General features: G+C 46.3%; 1 protein-coding gene across 1 annotated transcript in view; it reads left to right on the top strand.

Annotated features, from left to right (window-relative positions):
- PLCH1 (phospholipase C eta 1) overlaps positions 1 to 4,023 on the top strand; it is a 215,821-nt gene extending 211,798 nt beyond the window's left edge. Inside the window, exon 24 of the mRNA XM_081302587.1 lies at positions 942 to 4,023. Coding sequence (XP_081158713.1) covers positions 942 to 3,034 — 2,093 coding nt within the window. The 3' untranslated portion in view covers positions 3,035 to 4,023. The remainder of the gene's footprint in view (positions 1 to 941) is intronic.
- Positions 4,024 to 24,715: the final 20,692 nt, after the last annotated feature.

Raw genomic sequence — 24,715 nt, forward strand, 5'->3', positions numbered from 1 at the left:
AGGCAGGAGGATCGTGAGTTCAAAGCATGCCTCAACAGCTTAGTGAGGCCCTAGCAGCATAGTGAGCCCCTGTCTCGAAATAAAAAAGGGCCAGGAATGTGGCTCAGTGGTTAAGTACCCCTGGGTTCAATCCCTGGTGCCCTCCTCTCCACCAAAATAGAAAGTCTGATGAAGTATAATTACTCACTCAATGCTGTCTTGGCCATAAGGAGGTCCCAGGTTACTGTGAACTGTGGTTTTTACCGTTTTCCTTTCTGTGCCTGACATCTTCCTACCATTCTTAAGGGAGAACACCATATAATATCTGCTTACTAGAAATAAAAATATGACCAACAAAATATCAGATATTAGTAATGACATAGAATTGATGAACACTTCCTTATCTTTATGACAGATCCTCATAGCTTCCTGCATTTACTGTACCTTCCACTTGTCTTAGAAATTAATGGGCTAAATTACATCTTTTGCCAAGGTGGTTTTTAAATGTTGCTGTTTGTGACTCTGTGCTGATACAGGTGTGACTTTGAAAGCTTATAGCTTCTTGCTTACAGGTACTGCAATGCTTTTTTTTTTTTAACAGAGCTGTCTTGTTCTGTTTTTATTGCCATGCTTCTGTGTAGTACAAATCTGAATAGGAAGCACCAGAAGGTAATCCTCACCGTGAGAGTACGGTAACTCATTGGCGTGTCTTGGACAATGTATATTACATCCCTGGCTGATGTAATAGACATTCAAAGGGAAGCGGCAGCGAGTTCCTGTCAGTATATTTTCCATGTATCCATCACACAGACACTGTTGCAAGCCTATGCAATCCATACTGATATTGTCACAGTGTAACAGATTTACATTCTTCATCTGTCTGTCTCAAGACAAACGTGAGTGTTTGCAAGTCGTACATAAAGTGATACGTGTCTCCTAAAATGTTTTTTTGTTTCATTCAGCAGAGGATAAGGACGGCAGAAGAAAGGAGAAGGCAAGTATAAAAGACCCACATTTTCCAAATTTCAACAAAAAGTTGTCCTCCTCCTCCAGTGCTCTCCTTCACAAAGACACCAGCCAAGGGGCCGCCACTGTTTCTGCTGCCCACGTGTCTGTCACAGGAGAGCAGCTAGGCGCGCGGGATCCCACAGGTGGGAGAAGCAAATCAAGTCTGACAAGAGATGGACAGGAGAGCCACTGTCCCAGCAAGTCCCTCTCCCCGAGGCAGCGTTTGACTCCAGATCCTGCCATTCACCCATCACAAGACGAGCGAGGCGATGTGCGTGGTGTGAAAACCAGAGGAAGGGTGGACACAGAGGGCGTCGGGGAGAGGAGAAGCACGCTGCGGGGGAGCACCCTGTCTCAAAGCACCCTGGAGATCAAGAGCCTGGAGGGCAGCCGGGGTGGGGGCAGGGCCACAACCTCCTTTTCTCTGTCGGATGTCTCTGCGCTGTGTTCTGATGTCCCCGAGTTACACTCAACTGCCATTCTGCAGGAGAGTGACATTTCCCATCTTATTGATAATGTCACTTTAACAAACGACAATGAGCCAGGCAGTTCCATCTCAGCCCTGATTGGCCAGTTTGATGAGTCCAGTAATCAGACTACCTTCACAGCAGCGTCCCATCTTCCCAACAACAGCCTGACGTCAGGCCAAACTCCCCAGGGCCTCAAAACACCCTTCCAGCCTGGGTTTTGCAGGGGAAAGCCCACGTCGTCCTTCCTGTGCTCATCTCCTGAGCTGATCGCCTTCCCGGGGCCTGAGATCACCAGACTGGCGACAGTTGCTTGTGAGGCAGCAGGTGCTCCAGTCTCTAAAATTAAACCAGAGGATGACCTTGCTGGTACAACCAGGACAAGGGCCATGGAGGGCAAGCTACTTGGGTCCCCTGACGCTCCTCATGGCTGGTTTCCAAGAAGTCCTACTGGCAGAGAAGACTGGGGACCACTGAAGAGCTTCAGCCCTGTCCTATCCCCTGATCTGACGTTGGGAGATGTAATAGGCGACCCCACTCTCTGTGTGAATTCTGGAGAGAGCAGCCTTGTGGAAATTGATGGGGAGTCCGAAGTCCTGTCTCCAACAACCTATGAAAGTAGGAGAGAGGAAACAGGTCAATTGGCTTCCCCGTTAGAACTGAAGTACAGTCAGGGTGTGGTGGAGCACTGTCAGAGAGGTCTGAGAAATGGCTACTGCAAAGAGACTGTCCACCCTTCTGTCCCTGAAATAGTCAACCACATTCAAGAGGTCAAAAATCGAAGTCTTTCTTGTCTAACCTACCAGGGTGCTGGCTTTATTCATAACTGTTTCTCAAATTCAGATGTAAAAATGAACCCTGTCTGGGTGTCCCAGCCACCCAGTGTTCAAGATGTGCATGCCCCTGTGTCCCAGCAGTCAGCACGTCCACCTATGCCTGCTTCAAAGCTGCCAAGTCCTTGCAAATCCAAAAGTCTGGGGGATTTAACATCAGAGGACATTGCCTGCAATTTCGAGAGCAAGTATCAGTGCATTAGCAAGAGTTTCATTACAACTGGCATTAGAGATAAGAAGGGCATAACCGTGAAGGCAGAGTCCTTGGGGCCTTCTGATGCACTCACGGAGCAGCTCCGGAAGCTGGTGTCCTTTGAGCAAGAAGACAGCGGCCAGGTGCTGTATTCAAAGCAGGACTCCAGTGCTTTTCCCAGAGCCTTGGTCAGAAAACTGTCATCCAGAAGTCAGAGCCGAGTGCGCAACATCGCCAGCCGTGCCAAGGAGAAGCAGGAAGCCAGTAGGCAGAGGGTGGTGAGCCCCAGCGGCCACCCAGGGGGTGGAGTGCTGCTCCGAAGCAAGCCTGCAGCCCCCGCCCCGGCCGGGAACCGCCACTCCACGGGCTCCTACATTGCAGGTTACCTGCACAGCACCCATGGGGGCGACCTGGAGGGCCGCGGCATCCCCGAGGGGGCCTGCTCGGCCCTGCGCCACGGCTACGTGGACCAGTTTTGTTCAGATAGTTCTGTTTTGCAGACTGAGCCAAGCAATGACGATAAACCAGAGATTTATTTTCTTTTGAGACTGTGAATTCCACAAAGCTGCATTTCCAATGTTTACAGGTGTCCTGCAGAACGTTAGCGTGTTCACCTCTGTGATCCCTGGCTTTGAAATGACTTTCCAGTGTATTTTTAAACTTGTACCTTGGTCTCCACTTGACTTCCTATGTCCCCCTGTGTGTGGGTTTATACGTAGACTCCCTGACATTCCGGGGTACCTAGGCGCTGCCCACCCTCAGGTGTTGTGAACTGTGCCCTGTGAGATACGTGCATGCCCTAGATGTGAACCCCCAGCAGCCTGGCTACAGTGTGCTTGTGACTCCCAAAATGCCCTTCCTGTGTCCTCAGATTGTGTCAGATGTTCGTTTTACTCTCTGTTGAGTCGGTTGAGACTGTGAACTACAAAGGGATGATTCTTTGTTCAAAGCCATTATCATTTTTCTTTCTACATTGAGAAACCCAGATACATTTTTATAATTCAGTTAAAAGAAGTTTAAAAGAGTTCCCTTTGTCTTTTAAGACTTCCTCACCCCAACCAGAAGGAGAATTCAAAGAGGGCATGGCTGCTCCCAAGCCCCTCCCCCCTTAGAATATGCTGGAAGACAGCAAAACTTCTGTATATAGGGACAAAATGGTTTGTTTTACAAAAATTTTGTTACATATTTTTGCTAATAGCTTTGTATGTAACAAGAACCCCGTTGCCAAGCTCTTTGTTGTACTTATGAATTTTCTGATAAGTTATAGATTGCAAATAATGGCTTCCAGAATGAGGGACTTCCATCAGATTGAAAACAATAGTAGCACAAATCGAACACTTCCTCAAAGCTTTCAAGAAAAAAAAATTCTCATAATAAAATCCAAGTGAATAGATTATTAGGAAAAAAATCCTTTTCCCTTCAGTAAACCAAGTAACTCTATTTTAGTACTGACTTACATTATTTTCACTGTGAATCCATTTTTTAAAATTGCATGTTCAAATGTCCCTCTTTGTTTTTTTGTAACATTACTGCAATGATGTTCTTCCTGGAATTCGTGAAAATATGATTAAAAGATAGCAGATTTTTAAATACTTGGTGTTTGTTGTTGTTTTGTTTTTACAGTTGAAGTTGACGTGATAGTGTTGAGAGGGGACCCAGAGCACCCAAGGGGACATACTCTCCTTCCTGTGTCTTTGTAGCAGCATAGAGAACTTTCACTACAGAGCACAGTGTTAAGCAGTAATTTGTTTCCATTATGTTTTGAAGAACGTATTTGTAGGTCAAGAGTCCTTTTGCATTTGGTATTGCCATTGCAAGGTGGTGGTGGCCATGATGGTGGGTGGGTGGGGGGGCACATGGGGAAGGGGGGAGAGATGCTGTCCTTGGCACATCTAGTATCTGGCACGTTGTGATGGGGGAGTCAGTTGAGGGAGAGCACAGACCCCCACTGGTTTTCCTCGAGTTGGGGTCATTTATTTGAACAGGCACTGGGAAGCTGGTTGTGACAAGAATGTCTTGGAGAGGAAGAGAGACTCACTGCTATGCCCTTAGTGAGCCCTCGAGTTTTGTCTTGGGGGGTTCTGAGCCCCTAAACTTCAATCTTTAGGTCTTGTTCCTAAAGTATCTTTATTTTAGAAGAGATTGACATAAAGTTGTTGAAATTCATTTGCAAAGGAACAGAATTTAACTTTTTCTGATTCAATGGAGACTCTGTTTTTAAAAAGTAAAATAAAACAGAAAGAAAAGAAATCTAGTTTACATTGGGATGCCAACCCAGCCTCAAAGTGATCATCACATACGTGGTTGGGGCCACATGGCGGGGGTGTCAGACCAGTCCTGCGTCCATGTCTGCCTGTCACCCACACATGTGGCTTTCTTCTCCTGATCTCACGTAGGAAGGGAAGTGATTCCATGCTAATCCTCTGGGGATGAGCTAGAGGAGCAAGGTAGCGGATATTTTAATAAAAGCATTGGATGTTCAGATTAGACTCATTAGGATTTTCACTTGTTTGAAGAATGGATATGGGACTCGCCCAGTCCCTAGGACATCACAAAAGTGAGATCTCAATCAAGGTATTAACAGGCCTTCTAATGGTTGTACTTTGAGAGCTCTGAGCCCAGGGAGCCACTGTTCTCAGTGGGGTCTGATTCAGGTGAACCCGTAGAGTTCCAGAGCTTCCTCCTGTGCCTCCTCTCCAGCTGGAAGAGCTGCCTGCAGCAGAAGCAATGTCCATGGAGGACAGAAGCAAAGTTTTCCAGTGTGAATATGACCATCTTTTCCCACTGAAGATGGCTGTGTGGGCCCCTGTCCCTTACGGAGTCACGTCCCTACCCTTGCACACGGGGTCTTTGTTTGGTGCCCTTACCTGGCTTCTGCAGCCTGGTGGCCCCTGCCTTGGTCTGCATGTTTCTTCTTTACCCTCTGCGTTCTTCAAGGGCCACCCCAGAGGATCCCGTTCCATAGGGAGCCTTCCCTGGTCATCACCTCCTCTTCCCCAGTGGCACCCAACATTCAGAATTGCTCAGTCCTCTTTGGGGTCCTCCAGTGCAGCTGGAAAGCCTCAGATTCCACTCCATTATCAGTCCGCTTGCGGGTCTGCCTCCTGACTAGACTTTGTCCCTCCCAGGGCAGTGCCCGTGCATGTGCCCTTTTCCTGACTAAAGACATAGCTGGTATCTATGTGCATTTGGTGAATGTCTAAAAAAATTGATGAATAAAGAAATTTAGGGAAAATGAAAGAAAAAAAAAAATAGCACGCTGATATCTTGGTTGGTTACATGCCTGGAAGGAGGAAGAAGCATGAGATCTTGCCCCCAGTAGTTTTGTGGGTAATGACTGAATTTCTCTCTTCATATTTCCCTCTGGTCTCCAAGTCTGTTTCCACCCCCCTTTTAATTTAGTGTCTACTTAGTCATTTATGAGTAACAGAAGCTGATATTTGTACAACATTTTGCAGTATAAAGAGGCTATTAAATACAGTGCATCTCATTCAGTCTTTACAATATTGAGAGATTATGTTACCCTTGTTTTATAGATTCTGAAAATGAGTCTCCATAAGTTTGTGATTTTCCCAGGATCACATGGGCAGGTAGGAAAGAGCTGAGCAAGGTTATTCCAGCTCCTATATGAGTCATCTTTTCCCTGCATACCATTGCTTTTTCTGAAGACTTCTAATAAGCATTTAGTTAGCATCTGCTCTGGGCCAGGTACTCAGCTGGGTGTTCGGATTATGACAAGAAGGACTCGTCTTTGTGAAGTCACCAGCTGGTGGAGGTACTGAGAAATAAGATACTGGTGTTGGTACAAACCTCCAAACAGAAACATAGCACATATGGATGCTGAAAATATGGGGAGGAGAGAGGCATGAAGCTATGTATATGACACCCGTGCGCCACTCATTTTTTGGACTAAAATAGCTAAGATCTTAATCCAGGATCATTGAGAAAGTGCCTACAACAAAATCTAACATGCTGACAGGTCCTTGGGGGTGAGGAGGGATGTCCAAGAAAAGAGGACCATCAAGGGGACGGGTAACTGAGGTGACCACCACTTTACAGCAAAGCCAGGCAGCTGTTGGGGGGTGCAGTAATCTCCAGAGAAGCCGTGTGAGAGATGTTCCTAGTGTCCTCTCCTCCTCCTTCCCCTGGTGGCATGGTCCATCCTATGATGCCAGCTCCTGTATCCCCAGGCTGTGTATGGCCTTCCAGGCAGCTACTGGGAGAGGAGACCCTTGCCAGATCACCATCTCGCCAGCTCAGGGGAGGCTGTATCTGGGGACCCTCCATGTGCAGCAGCAGCAGCAGCATCTGGGACCCAGTGGCCATAGGAACAGCAGAGTGGCTGAAAGCCTGGCAGAGAACCCTGAGTTTCAGGCCCAGTAGGGGTGAGAGGACCTGGACGCAACTGTATCTCTCGCATCAGTCTGGTTTGGTCCTCTGGTGTCCCAGATCTTTTATGAGAACAAGAGACTTTCACTACTTCCTCAAGAGGGACGGCACTGGGCCAGTCCTTCCAGGTAGGGGTCAGGCTCAGCCTTTCAGGAAGCCGTGCCAACCAGCTCAAGCCCCCCAGTGCTGCAGCTGGTCCTTGTCCCAGTTGATACCCACCATCCCCTCGTCCTCACCCATCAGCTCTCCCACACCCTTGGCCAACACGTTTGTGGCTCTACGTGGCTTTCCCAGTGGCTTGACTCAGTCCCTCATCTGTGATGGAGTGAAACCAGCTGTAATTTGGATTTTTTTTTAGAGCATTATAGGTTGGTTCATTTTGGCAAATCATACATGCATGGAACCTGATTTCAGTCCCCATTCCTCTTTGTACCTTCTCTCTGCCCTCCCCCTATTCTTTGTTAACATAGTTTGCATCTTGGATGTCCCCTGGAGGTCCCTGTATTGAAGGCTTGGTCCCTGCCCATCATGCTATGGGGAGCTGGTGGAACTCTGAGGAGGTGGGCCTTGGTGGAAGGCAGTAAGGTCATCTGGGTTCCCTTGAAGGGGACTGTGGGCCCAGTCCCTTCCTCTGTCTTTTTGCTTCCCAGTGGCCATGAGGTGCCATGAGGCCTCTTCCACCCTCATTCCCACTATCATATGCTGTGCAACCACAGGACCAAAATGACTGGGCCCAGTGGCCATGGAAACCTCTGAAACTGTGAACCAAAATAAACCTTTCCTCCTTGTAAGTTGATTTATCTCAGGTACTTTGTCATAGCAATGGGAGGCTGACACAGACCCTTGTTGTTTTTCCTTGTTGTTTTTCCTTGCAGATGACAGTTGCTGTGAGTGCCCATTTAGGACCCCCACAAGGCACAGATCACTAAGCAGTGCCTCCTTGAGTCCTATATGTCATGCAAACTTCTTTTTGCTCCTAGCAACAACCCAACTATAGCTCCTCATGACAATCAGTCTCAATTAAACCCCCAGTACAGAAATTCTGCTCTTGGCTGGGCACTGTGGTACAGGCCTGTAATCCCAGTAGCTCAAGAGGCTGAGGCAGGAGGATCAAAGCCAGTTCAAAGCTAGCCTGACAACTTAGTGAGACCCTCAGCAGCTTAGCAAGACCTTGTCTCCAAATAAAAAATAAAAAGGGTTGGAGATGTGGCTCAGTGGTTAAACACCCCTGGATCCAACCCCTGGTTTAAAAAAAAGTTCTGTTCTTGCTTGGAGGCGTTCCAGCAACACAGTTGCAATTTTTCATTCTGGGGAACACTTGGTGTGTTTTCTAGGAACCAGGATCTGTAGGCAGCCACACAGGGCTGGAGGGAGGGAGTGCACGCTCAGCACCTGTCGTGGTGGGCCCCGAGAGGGGCTCTTCCTAGCTCCGCCCCTTGGGCCCTGGAGCCCTGGCCTTTCCATCTGCTGTGGGATCTTGACGCTGTGTCCTGAGCCCATTGTGTGAGCAGTGGGTTGACCAAGAAGAGAGGCTGGTTGACATGCAGAGGATTTGTTGTTAAGAGCCCCCTTGCTGCCAGGTGCATTTAATGAATTTCTGGAGAAGCCCAGCATGTCTCACCAGATGTCTTCATTGGATTCAAGAGCTTCCCTTCTCCATCAGCTGGTTGTGGGGACTTTCTGTGGCTCCACAGCTGTGAACTGAGGCAGTGGCACCAGTCAGTGCTTCACATCTCAGGGACCATATGAAGGTTCAAGCCAATAAACCATTTGTTTTATATTCAGAACAATGTGAATCTTTTTCTAAGTGTATTACTTCCTTCACACAATAGTGACCCCGTCACCATAGCACCATTCTGTCCATCTGAATGAAGCACCGTGGAATGTGAAGATGACGGGGACCAATGACGACAAATACACTACTGTATTCAGGAGTGTTAACACAGACACAGGGTGAGGGCTGGCCTTGCAGACATGGAGGTGAGCTGCTTTTGACCCTCTTTACTGAGAAGAATCAGGAATAAAATATTCAGTAATGTAATGGCCCTGAACTGAGTGCCAGAGGTGGGGTTGATTTGCTCCAATAAAATTCATATCTGGCAGAGAAGGCACAGTTGGGCCCCCTGGTTAGGTTCATAGTGGTCCACTGGCACCCATCACAATCCTTTTTTTTTCTACAGAGACCAGATAGATGCAATGACTCAGGGGACTATAGGAATCAAATCTCGGAACCCCTTAAGTCTCTCTTGGTACTGAGACCAAGGAAAACCGAAGGCATTCCTGGGAAGTGAGATTTCTCTGATCTACTGACTTGGCCTGAAAGGAGGGGCACCACATTAAAAGGCTAACACAGGTTCTTCCTATCATTACAATCCTTCATTCAGAGGTTGGGAAACCAAGGACCATCCTCTGAGTATGCCTGCCCCATTGTGCATTTGGAGACTAGAGAATCAGCCACAGGTGGGCCTGAGATCAGGTGGAGCATCTGAGCAAACTTGAGCCCAGGAGTCATAGCACCAGCTGTGACCTGGTTGCAACCATACTCAAGGAGTCCAGGCGCTGCCTTTGCTCCAGTGAATTCTGACTGGCCACGTGAGCCAGGATTAGAGATAGATGTGACATGCTGTGGTGGCGTCACCAGGAGCCAGCTTCTGCTCCCAGCCGTGAGCTCTGGGTCTGTGGGCCGAGACCCAGGGAAGAGTTGGAAATGGCAGCCTTCCAGGGCACCTAGTCTCCTCTGTTTGTTATCTCTGGTTGTACAAACCAAGCCAAACCCTGGTCTTCCAACTCTAGTGTGCACCCAATCCCCAAAGGGCTGGTGAACACACACTGCGTCAGTGGTCTGGGATGGGGCTCTATGGTGCTCGTTCTACCAAGTTCCCGGATGACACCAGTGCTGTCGTGGGTGGGATGTGCTTTCACGACTGCTGCTGCAGGAGGCTGTTTGTCCTTGTCACCTCTGGGAAACCACCCTCCTTTCACTATAGTAATAGGCACTTTGGGACAAAGCACCTTGACTGCCCTGTTGGCCACACAGCTCATTATGGTCACTGAAGCCATCTGGCCTCAGCCTGGCCGATCCCCATATCCCCAGGGGTGTCAGGGAGCCCAATGCGTCAGTGAATTTCTAGAGAAGGGAATGTCCTTGGTTCCCTGGAGAACAAACACAGGTCGCAAGGCCCTATGTGTTCATTACCTTCCCTGAAGCTTCCTGACTCCTTTCTCCTACCCAGGGCCTCTGGCATTTCCACCTCAACTTAATGAACTGTTATGAATCCAAGCCTCAACAGTTCATCTCAGCAAACTATTAGGACGGGTGTCCTGGCTGGATGCAGAGTTCCAACTTATCCATTTTAGTAAATTCTCTTATTTGGCTTTAATTACACTCCCCTGGCTGCATGTCCTCAGGATTTATCCCACAGATGTTTCTCTGGTTCCTGTTTGAGGTACTCATAGTCCATCCCACCACCTGCCTAGAGTCATCCCTGGCTTTCACAGACTGTCTGAACATAGCAATTAGCTGCCCCAAAGCTATGGGACTTCAAGGCCATCATAAATAGCTAGTCACTGCAAAAGTCCTTTCATCGACACTACCTCCTGCTGATCCATGGCGGTGGCAACTGGACATCCCCAGGCCTACCCTAGAGCCCCACTTCCGCCCAGCTGGTCACTGGTGAGACTTCAGTTGTTCTCATGCACAGGGTGCCAGCAGATGTCACTGCCCATGCTGGTACCAACAGTCTCGGCCTGGGGTTCCTGGAGGAGGCCATCTGGGGAGATGCGTCCATGCAGCAGAGGAGGCAAGGCAGGAGGGAGAGAATATAGGAGGTGGAGAGTGACCAGGCTGCCTGTGGCTTCAGAACAAACACAGCTGGTTGCCCAATCTGGAGGACATTTCAGGGAGGCCAAGGAAAACAACAGCATTTGTTGGGGAAAAGCAAGCAATTCACTGGCTGAGTCCGCTGTCTCTGGCTCTTGTCATTACATCAACCTCTGTAGTATGTTCACATACCTGGCTTTTGGGACTTGACCTTTGCAACGCCACTGTCCAAGCTCGGGTACTGTCTGGCCAGTGTGAGATTGGCGAGCTCTCCTGCCCAAGGGGCTGTGCAGAGCCTTCCTCAGCCAGCCTCAGTGGTCACTGCAGCAACTGTGGGTTCAGAGCTGAGTGCTCTGCCCTGAAGCAAGGGAGGCAGCTGCAGAGGGGAATGTTGTCAGGGCCAGGCCGACCTGGGCTGGGTGCAGCTCATCTAGTATGGCAGTCGGGTCATCTAACACTTCCCGAAGACTACGACAAAGCAGTTTCAACACTAAGATTTAGGAATTAAGACATTTAGCAAAATCGCTTAACTTGATGAAGTTGCTCTTTTGTGAAGTGTGTGCGTAGAAGATCATGTGAAGGCCACATGCTCAGAGCAGCGGTGAACACAGGCCTGGGGCGAATGGGGAGCCCAGAGGGCACCGGCTTCATGGGGGGAGTGGTCAGAGAAGGTCTCCTAAAGGCAGGACCAGACACAAGGGTGTGCCCAGGGCCCTCTCAGAGGGGCCGGTGCAGGGCCTTAGTGCTTTCTGGCCTCCCTTGGACATATTTTGGTTTATCTTTGAATTTGTGTTTTATAAGTGAAATCCAGTGTGACAGTGGAGCAGGTGCCTGCACCTGGAGCCCCTGCTCACCTGTGTACAGTCCCACCTTGGGCTGCCCAATCCCTCTAGTTCTTAGTAGCCCACATTGCCATCGTCCCCAGTTCCTGGCAGTGGGGTTGAGGTCCTGGGGCAGGCCGAGCTGCAGCTGCCCCTGCCTTGGGCTTCTTACCTAAACCCAAATCAGGGACCAAATACTTATTTCCCCTGGCCCAGGCAAAATCCCCTGGCCCGCGGGCTGGGCTGTACGCCTCCTGAGTTATGTGGCCAGCTCTGCCTGGAGGCAGCGGTGCCTGGCAGTTCTAGGAGGATTAGTAGGGATCTTCCAGATGAAAAGAGGGGGGAAGTGGCTGAGAGTGGGAAGAGGACTTGAAACAGAATTTCACCATCTATATAAAAATGGGCTTTAAAAATTTTTTATTTTTTTTAGTTATAGGTGGACACAATGTCTTTATTTTACTTTATGTGGTGCTGGGGATCGAACCTGGTGCCTCATGCATGCTAGGTGAGCACTCTACCTCTGAGCCACAACCCCAGCCCTGGGGCCTTTTTTTTTAACTTCCGGTGTGAACATCTTGGTAGATGGTGGTTCCATTGTCTGAAATGGGAAGGACAGGAATGGGTAGGTCAGTAGAGAATCTTGAGTCCCCTCTTGGCCAGGAGGGAACATAATTTGAGATTCCCATGAAATGTCCCCTTAGAGATGTCCACTTGACAGCCTGGTGGGACAGGCAGAGGCAAAGCTGGATGTGGGTCTGGGCATCCCCCCCCGGGGGGGCTAATGCAGTGGGATCAGGTGCAGTTGCCCAGGTGGACAGTGCAGATGGAATAGAGAAGGGGGCTGGGACCCCTTGCTTTAGACGACAAGCAGAAGAGAGCCAGTAAGGAAGAAATGTGGGAGCATCATCCAAAAAAAGACGCAAGCATCTTAAGAAGGAAGTCTCCATGAATTTTAAAAGTTTCAAGTAGATATTAGAAGTTCGATGTATTTTGCACAACAATGTGCATCTTCAGCTTTTCTTGGACAATTGGTCTGACCTCACTGGCGCAGCATCTGTAGGTCGAAGGCAGCTGTGGGCACAGAGCCAGCTTCTCAGCCCATCCACTCTGCAGCCTCCCTGTTAGGGCTTGTCTACCCTCGTTTCATGCTTACATCATTGAATGTCCTGCAGACTGTGCCTGAGTCTCTGTCAGAGCCAGGAAAACAAAAGATAGCCCTGCACTGAAAAGCAAAATTGAAGAAAGCCTACTCCTTTGTGGAAGTGAAGAATATTCTATGTGCTCAATGAGGAAACAAAGCCTATTTTAAACACAGCTCTGCCTGTTCCACTCAGTCTTAATTCACTGCCCCTGGCTGCTGTAGCTTTCCAGTGGACCCCGCTCCACATTCACCTGCAGTGCTGTGCCCAGATCAAACTCTTCTCAAATGTTTCCACCATGTTGTTTCTCCTGTTCTGTTAACCCCAGTGAGCCCTGCATGTTGGAACCCAAGTTTTCTGAACACAGAATATATGAACTGAGGATTTTTAAAAATATCTAAACCCACACTTAGGAGCACTTGAATCTCTGTCCTTCACTAACCCTTCTCTCAGCTGCCAATTTGGTGGCAATGATAGTTCAAGTCAAATTCTGCCTGCAAGATCATTTTCTAATCATCCCACGTGCTGCATTCCATCCTGGGAACAGGCCTGAATGGTGGGAGCTCACTCTGGTGTCTTGGAGAATCCTTCCCTCTGGTGACTGCACCCAGCATCAGTGCCAGGGTGAGGTGTGGGCTCTGTGCCCCACATCTCCTTACCCCCACCCCCAGCACCTCACCACACTCACTCCATCATCTCCTGGTGGACAGCATCCACTGCTGGGGACTAGTTACATATTAGGACATTATAGTCTTATAAATTAGAAGCTTCTTCTCCCAGGGGAAGCAGAGCCAGTTGGCTTGTTTAATCATCTGTTCTTTCTCTTTTTTTGTAGGTATTGAGGATTAAACCCACAGTCTGGCCCATGGTAGGCAAGTTGTCTGTCACTGACTTATATCCCCAGCCCAACACACAAAGTTCTTAATAGAGGTTTTTATACAGTAAATACTGAAGTTTTTACTGCTATATTCTGTTATTATTATGGTCATTTTATGCCGTGCTATTATATCTTCTTTCTATTAATTATTGAATGACTCTTGGGCTCATCAGTTTCTCTTTAAGAGATGGAGCCAGCTGGGCATGGTGGTACTCACCTGTAATCCTAGAGGCTTGGGAGGCTGAGGCAGGAGGATCACGGATTCAAAGCCCGCCTCAGTAATTTAGAAAGGTACTGAGCAACTCAGTGAGACCCTGCCTCTGAATAAAATATTTTTAAAAGTGGGGCTGGGGATGTGGCTCAGTGGTTAAGTGCCCCAGGGTTCAATCCCTGGTACCAGAAAAACAAAAACAAAAAAGATATGGAGACTTGCTATGTTGCCCAGGCTGGCCCCAAACTCCAGGTGCAATTGATTCTGCAGCCTCAGCTGGAACCACACGTGCATACCAGTTTCTTTCTCTTTGGAACACAATTTCAATATTTTTTCCACAAGTTTTCTGACTTGTTACAATTTCCTTTATTTCTCTGTTAGGGCTTCTCCACCCTCGTTTCATGCTTACATCACTGAATGTCCTGCCAACTGTGCGTGAGTCTCTGTCAGAGTCAGGAAAACAAATGATAGCCCATGCACTGAAAAGCAAAATTGGAGAAAGCCTACTCCTTTGTGGAAGTGAAGAATATTTATATATTATATAAATTATATATATATATATATATATATATATATATATATATATATATATTATGTACCATTTCCTACTTGTAGGGATGCAGAAAAATTTCTGTTTATGAGTTATGGGCAGATACATACTTATTAGAAGAAACAGAATATCCATATTCATCTATAGAGAAATACATATTTATTTATGCGTTTATTATTGGAAATTGACAGAGAAAATAAATAACTCATACATCAAAATCCTTCTCCTATTTCCAATTACAATTTTCTTAATACTTCAAATCTCTTCTTTATTAGTTCTTCACTCTGAATTTGTTTGACATTTATGCATTGAATAAGTGGTCATTTTACGTTGTTCTTTGTGCTGCCTTGTGATTTTTTCACATCTAATTTCTCATTTCCATTTTGTTATTTACAGTGATATCACAGCTTGAGAACAAAGTATGATTTTAGAAGGCCTACTCAGTGTTTTGAATATTTTTTACCTTCATTTCCTCCATGTGTCTTCTACCTCCAGTTGGTATTTCAGTACTCATTTGTGTAATTTACTTATTTTTTAAAATTTTTTTTGAGACACAGTCTTGCTGTGTTGCTTATGCTGCCCAGGCTGACCTTGAACCTGTGACTCCCCTGCCTCAGCCTCCTCAGCCGGCACTACAGGTGCATACGACCACACCCAGACTGTGTGACTTACTTAATTTTAAATTTTGAACTTTTCTTCTTGAAACAGTTTAAGAAAAAACAATGGCACAAATAGTACAAAGAATTCCCACATCCCCTTCCCCAGCCTCCCCAAGTGCTGACGTCCTATGCAGCCGCAGCACAAGGATCAGAAACAGGATCAACGTGGACACCACTGTCAACTAGTTCACAGGGATCATTCAGATTTTACCCATTTCCCAGCAGTGCCCCCCTTTTGGCTCAAATTCCCATCCAGGACTCCACCTTGCGCTTGACATGTTTCTTGGTCTCCCCCACCTCTGAACAGTCCTTAGGCTCTGTCGCTCGTGGTCTTGACGGTTCTGAAGAGTGCTGTTTAGCTCTTGTCTCCTCGTGTTGTTCACCATTGGCCAACGTCCCACATACCTGAAGGCAGTGCACTTCCATGGGGCCAGGAGGGCTCTTCCAGGGGCAAAGAGAGCTTACCAGGATTTAAAGGCTCAGTGACCCCAGATTCATCAGGACCTTCCCACCTGTCCCCATTCCAGCTGATGGGATCCCCTTATTCCCCGCTCAATGCCCTCACTCTACTGGTAGATGCCTGTGGGAATTCAACTTGTATGGAGTTTAGCTCATCACAGGATGAAGGATTCTGCATTTAATTTGGGGGAATCCTCATCCTGTGGCTCTAGAAAACAAGGGTCTCCTGCAGGACACACATTGAATTTCAAGGTTATTTGTGTATCCCTTGAAGTGGGAGGTTGAATCCCTTAACTCATCCGTTTCCTTTTACTATTTTGCCAGTGACATTAGGAGCAATCAGTCAACTTCATTATGTTCTTTATGTTTCCAAAAATGTTGAAAAGAATCATATATGTAGTCACCCAGCTCCTTGTCTCTTGACTGCTTGAGTAGGATTATCCAGTGGAGAGATTTGGGGTATCTCTTTGACCACATTATGCTATGGACTGTCCGTGCTCTCTTTACTGCTGGAAATAGCATTGTTAGTTTCTTGAAACGTAACCAGATTAGGAACCAATTTCAGAAAGCCCAGAGCCAATTTTTCTTGGTAGAGTAATTATTAGCCTTGCTTCTTCAGAGAAACAGAACCAATATGTACCAATAGGTAGATAATAGGTATATAGATAGAGTCATTATAAGGAATTGGCTTGTGCAACTCATGATGCAGAGAGATGCAGACCGCAAAGCTGATGGTACCATCCCAGTTGGAGTCCAAAGACCCAGGAGGCGGGAAAGCTGCTGGTGGAGGCGCCTGTGTGACTCTGCAGTCCTGAGAACCAGGACAGTTCATGGTGTAAGTTCTGGTCTTGAGTCTGAGCCCAAAGGCAGGAGAAGGCCACTGTTAGTTTGAAGACACACACACACACACACACACACACACACACACACACACACACACACGAGTTCTTTCTTAGCCTTTCTTCTGGTTAGTCCCACCCCACTGGGGAGGGCCAGCATAGAGTTCAGCAAATCAGAGGCCAACCTTATCCAGAAATATGCACATGGATACCCCATAAGTGATGTTTAACGAAGCCTTTGGGCACCCCATTTTCCAGTCATGTCACGTCCTCTTGGCACCTCAGGTCAGGAGGCTCACGAGGCCATTTTGTCTCAGTACTGGTGGAACTAACTTTGATGACAAGCAGGGTCCTCCATGTTTCTCGACTATGACGTGGATATTTTCTCCTTGTATTTGGTATCTTGTGATAAGATAGTTGAGACTATGTAAATAGCCCATTTCCCATTATTCCACTTCATTTTTTTGTCATTTGACCTAATCTTTTAAAAATATTTTTAGGGGCTGGGGATGTGGCTCAAGCGGTAGCGCGCTCGCCTGGCATGCATGCGGCCCGGGTTCGATCCTCAGCACCACATACCAACAAAGATGTTGTGTCCGCCGAGAACTAAAAAATAAATATTAAAAATTCTCTCTCTCTCTCTCTCTCTCTCTCTCTCTCTCTCTCTCTCTCTCCTCTCTCACGCTCTCTTTAAAAAAAAATATTTTTATTTGTTCTAATTAGTTATACATGATAGTAGAATGCACTTTGACACATCCTACATAGGGAGTATGACTTCTCATTCTTCTGGTTGTACATGATGTAGAATCACACCTGTCATGTAATCATATATGTACAAGGGGTAATAATGTCAGATTCATTCTACTATCCTCCTTCTCCCACACCCCTCCCCTCCCTTTACTCCCCTCTGCCTAATCCAAAGCACCTCTATTCTTCCCTAGCCCCACCCCCCTATTGCGAATTAGCATCCTGTGTATCAGAGAACACATTTGGCCTTCTCTGATAGGCTGATGCTAATTACACTTCTACCTACTAATTTTAGTGTCCATTAATGCTTCTTGACTGGGATTATTATCACTCTAACGTTTACCAAATAAGGATTTTATGGGTTCATAATTACTTCTGTATTTTTTGTTTAGAATGCTACTAAATTTATTTATTTATTTATATCACCATGGATTCATGAATAGATGCTTTATTTTCTGGGCTATAATCCATTATTCTATTTATTTTGTTGCTTGGAGTGTTCCAGATTTGGGTATTAGGAACCCGTTTTAAAAGTATACTTAAACAGCTTTGCCCTAGGAATTCCTATGTTCAGGAATGTAGGATTAGTGTAAAAAACAGATTTTCTGTATGGTTATAGCATTACAGATTTATTTGCTTAGAAATCTCTTAAGAACTTTTTTTTTACTCCTGCACTTGTTTCATTGAAGACACTCTGCTGGATACTGAGAACTTAGTGGCCACCTTGGATCAAAGCAAGATGAGGCAAGAAGGGCAGTCACGGTGACCCTCCCTCCCACAGTGACCCTCCCCCACCAGGCTGCTTTGCTCTTCCTCCTCCATGACTGCTCATGAGCTTTGTGCCAGAATGTCACCCAGACATCTTTGCCAGAGACACAATTTCAAGTAAAATGTGAAGAAACATGAAAATGTTGGCACCTTAAAGTGATCTCTGTGGATTTCATTTTATGCTTAATAAATGCATAGCATTTAGTGCTTTTTATCTTTTAGAATTCATTCATTTTCATCACAAAAGACTTTATAGCTAAAAGAGGTCTAACATACCATCTATATTCATTATTATTATTTTTTTCTTTTTTACTTCGAGTCACAGAAAGCAATTCTAGCTATCTTATTCCAAAATGAATTTGTTGAAAGGATATGGGGTAACCCATGGAATGGGGGAGTAGGCTAAAGAATCTGGCTCAGAAAAGACAGTGAAGGAGGGGGCTGCGGAAGTCCACACAGAGGGCACTGATGGGCTGACCTTTGAGAAAACCTCTGAGGAAGTTTTTGTGTAGTTCTCTTCAAGATCCAGAAGCCAAGACTGATTGACAGTCCCCAAAGGATTGGGTCCACTTGGGAATGATGTTTTCTTGCTTTGAGTTCCCCAGAGCAGACTCTGGAGCAAGGATTCAAGAGCATGTGGTTCATCTGAGAGGGGTTCCAGGAACGGTAAGTGGGGGAATGGGGAGATGAGCCAGCAGAGCGTGGGTTTCCTAAGCCAGCCCTCACTCCAGGCAGCTGGTGCTCCCCCAGAAACAGGCTGAGCATGCGCGGCAGATGTCTCAACTAGGAGGCAAAGAAGCTGGGCTGTTTCTTCATGGAACTTGTTGAGGGCTCATGGGGCTTAACTCCTGGGTACTCTGGGCTCCTACTGTGCTATCACATCCAGTCAAAATTTCTCAAGCAGAGAATCCTGGGGGGTTGCAGTGAGCAGCCCTCCCTGATGAGAAGCAAGTACTGAGAAGACACACACAGCCTGACAGGTCTGCTCCAGGGGTTTTCTTCAGCAAAATTGGGATGTTGTAGCAAGAAGGAGCCTGGAGGCTGGGCAGGCAAAAATGGTAGGTAGTCATTTCACCCTGAATGTGACCCTCTCTTTTATGGAAGCAATTGTTTGCATGTCAATTGGCCCTGCAGGCTGCAGCAAGTAGGATGTGTTCAGCTACCAGGAGGAGAATATCAAGCTAAAAGGGGCTTAAGGGACACAGGTGGAGTTGGCCAGGATGGCTCCATCATGCAGGGGTAACAATCCGCCCATAGCTCTACCCAGCAGAAGTGTCTTTCTCATTCATTGAGCCTGTGGAGGGTTCAGGCAGCTCTCCTCAGCTGCTGGTTGTAGGCACTGCCTCATCATCCCAGGCGGCTTGGATCTTATGGGAGATCCCTTAATTCACAGCCTTCCATGATGACCTTGCAGGGGAAAAACAGTCAGGAGTCACATCCCAAATACAACATGACACTTCTGGTTAAGTCGCATCCGTCAAAGGAAGTCAGGTGCTACACTTCCGTGGTAAGAAGCGCTGTCTGTGTTTCCACAAGTGGAGGTGAGGACATTGTTGACCAGAGGTAAGAACCAGCCCCTGGTCTGTGGGAGGTTAGTTCCAAGGTTGTTACAGTGGGTCAGCAAATACCCAAAGACTCAGGTGCTTCCTGTTGTTGGGGCTCAGAAAACAATGCCCAAAGCTCCTTCTCGGGCTCCTCATCCTCCTCCTAAGCAAGTGGTAGAAACTCCCAGAATTCTTCTTCTCCAAGGAAGATTGTGGAAGCCAGAACCAGCCATAAAGGGCAGAGCTCTGACTCTACCCTTCCTGCCTGCCTTTCTGTCTAGGAGCTAGCCACAGACAAATTCTTTGCCTGCCCTCATTTCTGAGGGGTCCTGCCCCAGGCCTTGCTGGGTTTCCCACTCGGTCTGTTACCACCAGGTTGGCCCCTTCTGTCCCATTCCCCAGGGCTGCCCACTCCATGGAATCTAAGCAGAAAACAGTCAGTTTTGCCTCTGGGTAGTGACACACATGTCCCTCTAATCCCAGCTGCTTGGAAGGTTGAGGCAGGAGAATCACAAGTTCAAGGCCAGCCTGGGAAAGTTAGTGAGACCCTGGCTCAAAAATAAAATCTTGAAAAATAGATAAACTTCTGTTTGCAACCCTGTTGTCTGTTTCCCTTGCACCTGCTGGACGCTCCTAAAACCCTCAGGATGTTTGTGAGAAGTGTGGTGGCATTAGCTGGTGGCACCAGCCCTGTAGAGAGACTTGGTACAGAAAGGCCAGGGTTCCCATGCGCACAGAAGGTGGAGCTAGGGCAGGACAGAGCCATCATGCTGGGCAGACTAAGCCAGTTAAAAAAAAAAAAAAGGCTACAACTCCAAAGAAGACTGTGCAGGGGATGAGGAGAGAGGGGGCAGATCAACTCGCTCCAAGCCTGGTCTGTTGTTTCATTATGAAGACAGCAAATCTTGATGTTCAAAAGGAAAAGCATGTGGGTTTGGTTCTGTGGTGGAGCTGTGGGGCAGAGCATGGTCAACCCCAAAACCACCAAATTAAAATAAAGACATGTTCCCCTGTGGCTTTGATTCTTTGCTTTGAAGGTCCCTGTGTCACATAAAACTCTTATCAAATGAATGTTGAGCTTTCTCTTGTCCACCTGTCTTGTTACAGGAGCATCAGCCGTGACCCTGGTGACAGGAGGAAGGGATGGGAAGCTTTTTCTACCCTACACTCTCCTTCCTGTAGTCATCCCCAATTTTCCAAGACACCCTCCTGTTATAAAATGTCCTCAGCATCCAGTGTCATGTCCCTTCACAGCAACATCCAATAGCAGGAAGAGAAGTTTGGGATTGCTTTGCTATTTTTATTTATTAAAAATCAGGTGAGATGAATCTTCTTTCTCTTTTATCATGGAGGAAAGTCTTCCCTAGACGGCTCATGATAGCCTTCCCCAAACAGGACTGGGAGATGTGGCCACCCCCAGCCACAAGGAAGCATGTGCTGTTCTCATCCTTGTGACAGGCAGGCTCTGTTAGCTTAGAGCAAGAGACAGGGACCGCAGCCCCCTGTCCATGTCCAAGTGGACAACTGTCAGTTCACCACACGTGGAAACACTGCTCACTGGCTCTGTGACATGGGACCCAGCCCACAGTCCCCACAGCTTGGTTGTACTCAGTCACAGCAGCTGATTCCTGAGAACATCCAAGCACTTACGAGGTCCCATTTCAAGGGACCGCGGGGCCTCTCCTTGATGGATCAGCTGAGAAATCATGGCGCTCTAGATTCAGAACAATTTAACAGAAGTTTCTGCCGTACAGAGTTTTTCTGAATGCATATTCAATAGCATAGGCCATTTTTGAGAGGCCACAGGACTTGATGGTGAAAGTTTTCCCTTATAAAAAGGCAAACTAAAACTTGGCTTCTTCTCCAAAGAATTGAGTTCTCAGACTCTAGGCCAATAAATGAATATTGTAGTTTAGGATCATACCCATTTTCTGAGGCTTTAATAACAGTTAAAACATAGAAGAGATCATAGCAGGGACTCCTATTTCAAATGGCAATTGTCTAATAACTCCCATTTAACCCGATTATAAAAATCATCAAAGGCAAATACACTTGTAACACAATCAATAGCTAAAACTTAACATGATTTTAATAAACTGGAAATAAATCCAATAAATCTAAAGCAAATGGAGCTGACTGAGGAAAGTGTCTGTCTTTTATTCTGGAAACAAAGCCTGCATGGAAACAGTGGGAATATACTTTATATCTCCACCTGCTTCTGGAGCCGGAGTCCACTCCCACCAAACAATGGATAACTCGCTTCTCCAACATGGCTGGAAGAATCCTTCTCTTATTCCTGTTTCTCCCAGATCATTGCAGACACCTTAATTTCCACACCCCTTCCCACCTGCTCCTGGCTGAAAAACAGCACAGGCAGTGTGTAGACTGGCTCTGGAACTCAGCTGGCCACCAGGACTCCCAGGCCAGGCGCTGTGAGAGGGTCAGGCAGGAGGAACCCTGGGCACTGCATAGATCGTGAAATTCCCCGCCTTCTGAAGCAGTGTGAGGAAGCCTGCTCTGTCTTCTTCTATTAATAGTATGTGCTCCGCCCCTTGGTGCCTGCTCGGACCAGAAGAAGGTGATGGGGCTCCTCCCACCCACCATTCTTCTCCTCCTGGTCTCTGGGGGTGAACAGGAGCATTAGGTGGAAGGGAGATGAAAACGATCCTCCTCTCAGGTGTGCCGGACTTCACACTTACTGTCAGGTTGTAAGAAACCATTGATGGGAGCACTGATAGAAAATAAGTTCATATGCATTTTTAAACTTTTAGAAACTGGTTTTATAAAAACATCCAAAACTTATAAATAAATAAAATGAAGCAAAGAAAACAAAAAATAATTATAAAACAACAAAAACACTAAGGAAAGGCTCGATCTCAGAGAAGCAGGTTGATACCCTGTGAGTGACTCCCAGACTGGACCGAAGACATGGGGTAATGTGCGCAGGAGCCCAGAAACAACAGAACTCAGGAAGATGGTGAAACCAAGGACAGCAAATGTGTCCCAGCAAACGATGGCTCCTCTCTTCATTGCTTCAGCCGATTGCAGGGGTCCAGCACAAAGCTCCTAGGACTCTCCAAAATCAAAGATGCCAGACCCACAGGTGCATTTAACCTGGAGGATGGGAACAAACACATCCTATTGACACTAGTCTCCATGAAAATGTACCATTTCTCTCAGTCGTTGTTGGCAGCAAGCCACAGAAACAAGAGGACACGAGTCCCTTGGGATTCAGAGGTGCAGCCCCAGCCCTTTCCCAAGGTGCCTATCTTCAGGAGCAGAGCGGACAGAAAGAGCAGGCAGGATAACTTTCTCCACAGTGATCCCTCCAGTAGGAAGTCCTAGGGAAAAGCCATTGATTCCAGAGAGCCACCCCCAACAGTGAGGCTAGTTCAGTCAGTGCCACGTAAGAAAGCTAGACTATTTAAGGGCGTAAAAGACTGGATCAGAAAGCCAGTGAAGGGAAGATGCAGTTTTGTGGAATCCCCAAGCTCCTTTTTCATATAAATCCAACATATAACGTAATCCCAATCAGATAATGATGGAGTCAAAGGAAAAACAAAACAGAAACAATAGAAATTGTAGAATGGTCTGAAGGAAGGATCTCAGGGGAGGACTTTTGTTTTGTTTCTTAAAGAGGAGCCATGGGGAGGGTCAAGTCTATGTTACAAGCATGACTCATTTAATAAATCACTGACCAGTGGCCAACTCACTATATGGGAGTGTCGGGGAGAGCAGGTAGCTCGTTTGCATTTTAATTCTAAATAAATTTCAGATGGGTTAAAGATAAAACATAAAAAAATAAAACCATAAAATGGCAGAAAAAAACGTAGGTGAATATCTATATAGATTCAAGGAAGAAAAGTCTCAGCTCAGCCAAATATCAAAGGTAGAAACAATAAGGTAAAAGAAATAGATTTGAAGTTGTGTGGGTTGGCTCTCCATCCTTGTGATGAAATACCAGAGGTAAGTAAGCGACTTATCAGAAGGGAAGGCTTGGTTGGGTCCCCAGTTTGGGAGGTTTCAGTGGACAGTTGGTTGGTGCCTTGCTGTGGGGCCTGAGGCAAGGCTCGATGTTGTGGTAGAGCAGAGCTACTCACCTCATGTCAGCAGGGGGCCGAGAGAGGACGGTATGGGGTCCCTACCTCCCTTCAGAGGCTTGGCACCCATCACCTCAATTCCTCCCCTAAGCCCTACATATTTTTTCTTTCTTTTCTTTTTTTGATTGTTTTTTGTCGTGTTGAGGATCAAACACAGGCCTTCCTCCTATTTACTCATACCCTTACTCCTAGGCCCTACCTCTTTAAGGTTGTCATACCTCCAAATAGTGCCACTAGCTGGCAAACAAGTCTTGAGCTATGAACCACTGAGGGACATTCCAGGTCCAAACCATAGGAGACGTAATGAAAAATTTTATCTTCAAGATATTAACAATACTTAAAATATACAGACATTAATCCACTAAGAGAAAAAAATCAGTGCTATATATGAAATACAATATATATGTTATCCTTAATGTGTAAAGAGCTCTTACAAGTCAATCAGAAGAAGGTAAATACACCAAATAAGAATACATACCAAGGAAATAGTCATTAAATTTAAGCACATTTTCCCACTTATAATCAAAGAAATTAAAAATAAAACAATAAAATACCTTTTTTCAGTTATCATGTTGATAAAGAACATCTTTGTTTTTAAGGTTAGAGTGATTAGGAAGGAAAAAGATTTTCATTGATGCTGGTGGATATCTAAATTAACCTTTGTGTAGATCAATTTTTCAAAAATTCTAAAAACACTAAGAAAAAAATATTTGCATTCCTAAGTAAAGAATGTTTATAACATGATTTATGTCTGACTTTTTTGTGAAATAACTTTATGTGAAAATCATAATTTAGCAAAGTATTTTGTAATTAATACAAATTACTCTTAAATGAAAAAATAATAAGTAGTAGATCTTTCACTAATTATAAACTGCTGGATTTAATGTTGTCTTCTCCCCATAAAAATTTTAAATGTCACTGAAATTCCATTGGTATTACTGACTGAAATTCTGTGTCTGTTTCCATTGTTTTCAGACCTTCCCTGTGAGATCTGATGAAGAGTATCATCTGCGGCAATCTTATGAATACTCTTTATTCTGATACCAAGTGGGATGTACCAGGGGGGCAGAGGAAGAACAGGCAGGAAGGATGTGTTCCATGCTGTGTGTTGCATTTTAGTAGTTTAAGGGTTGGTTGCTGTTTGGAATGGGTTTTCAGTGTTCTGTGTGTGATGGTGTAAATTGTATGCAATTGTGGAAGGGCAATCAGACCTTTTTTTTTTTTTTTTCAAGAATGTGAGTCCCCATGTTATCTGTTTCATTTCCTTTCTCTGAGGTTGGTGTTCCTTCTCACTCATGTCTTCATCAAGAAT

Source organism: Spermophilus citellus (assembly GCF_964194105.1).
Source record: "Spermophilus citellus genome assembly, chromosome: 7".
NCBI classification, from domain to species: Eukaryota; Metazoa; Chordata; class Mammalia; order Rodentia; family Sciuridae; genus Spermophilus; species Spermophilus citellus.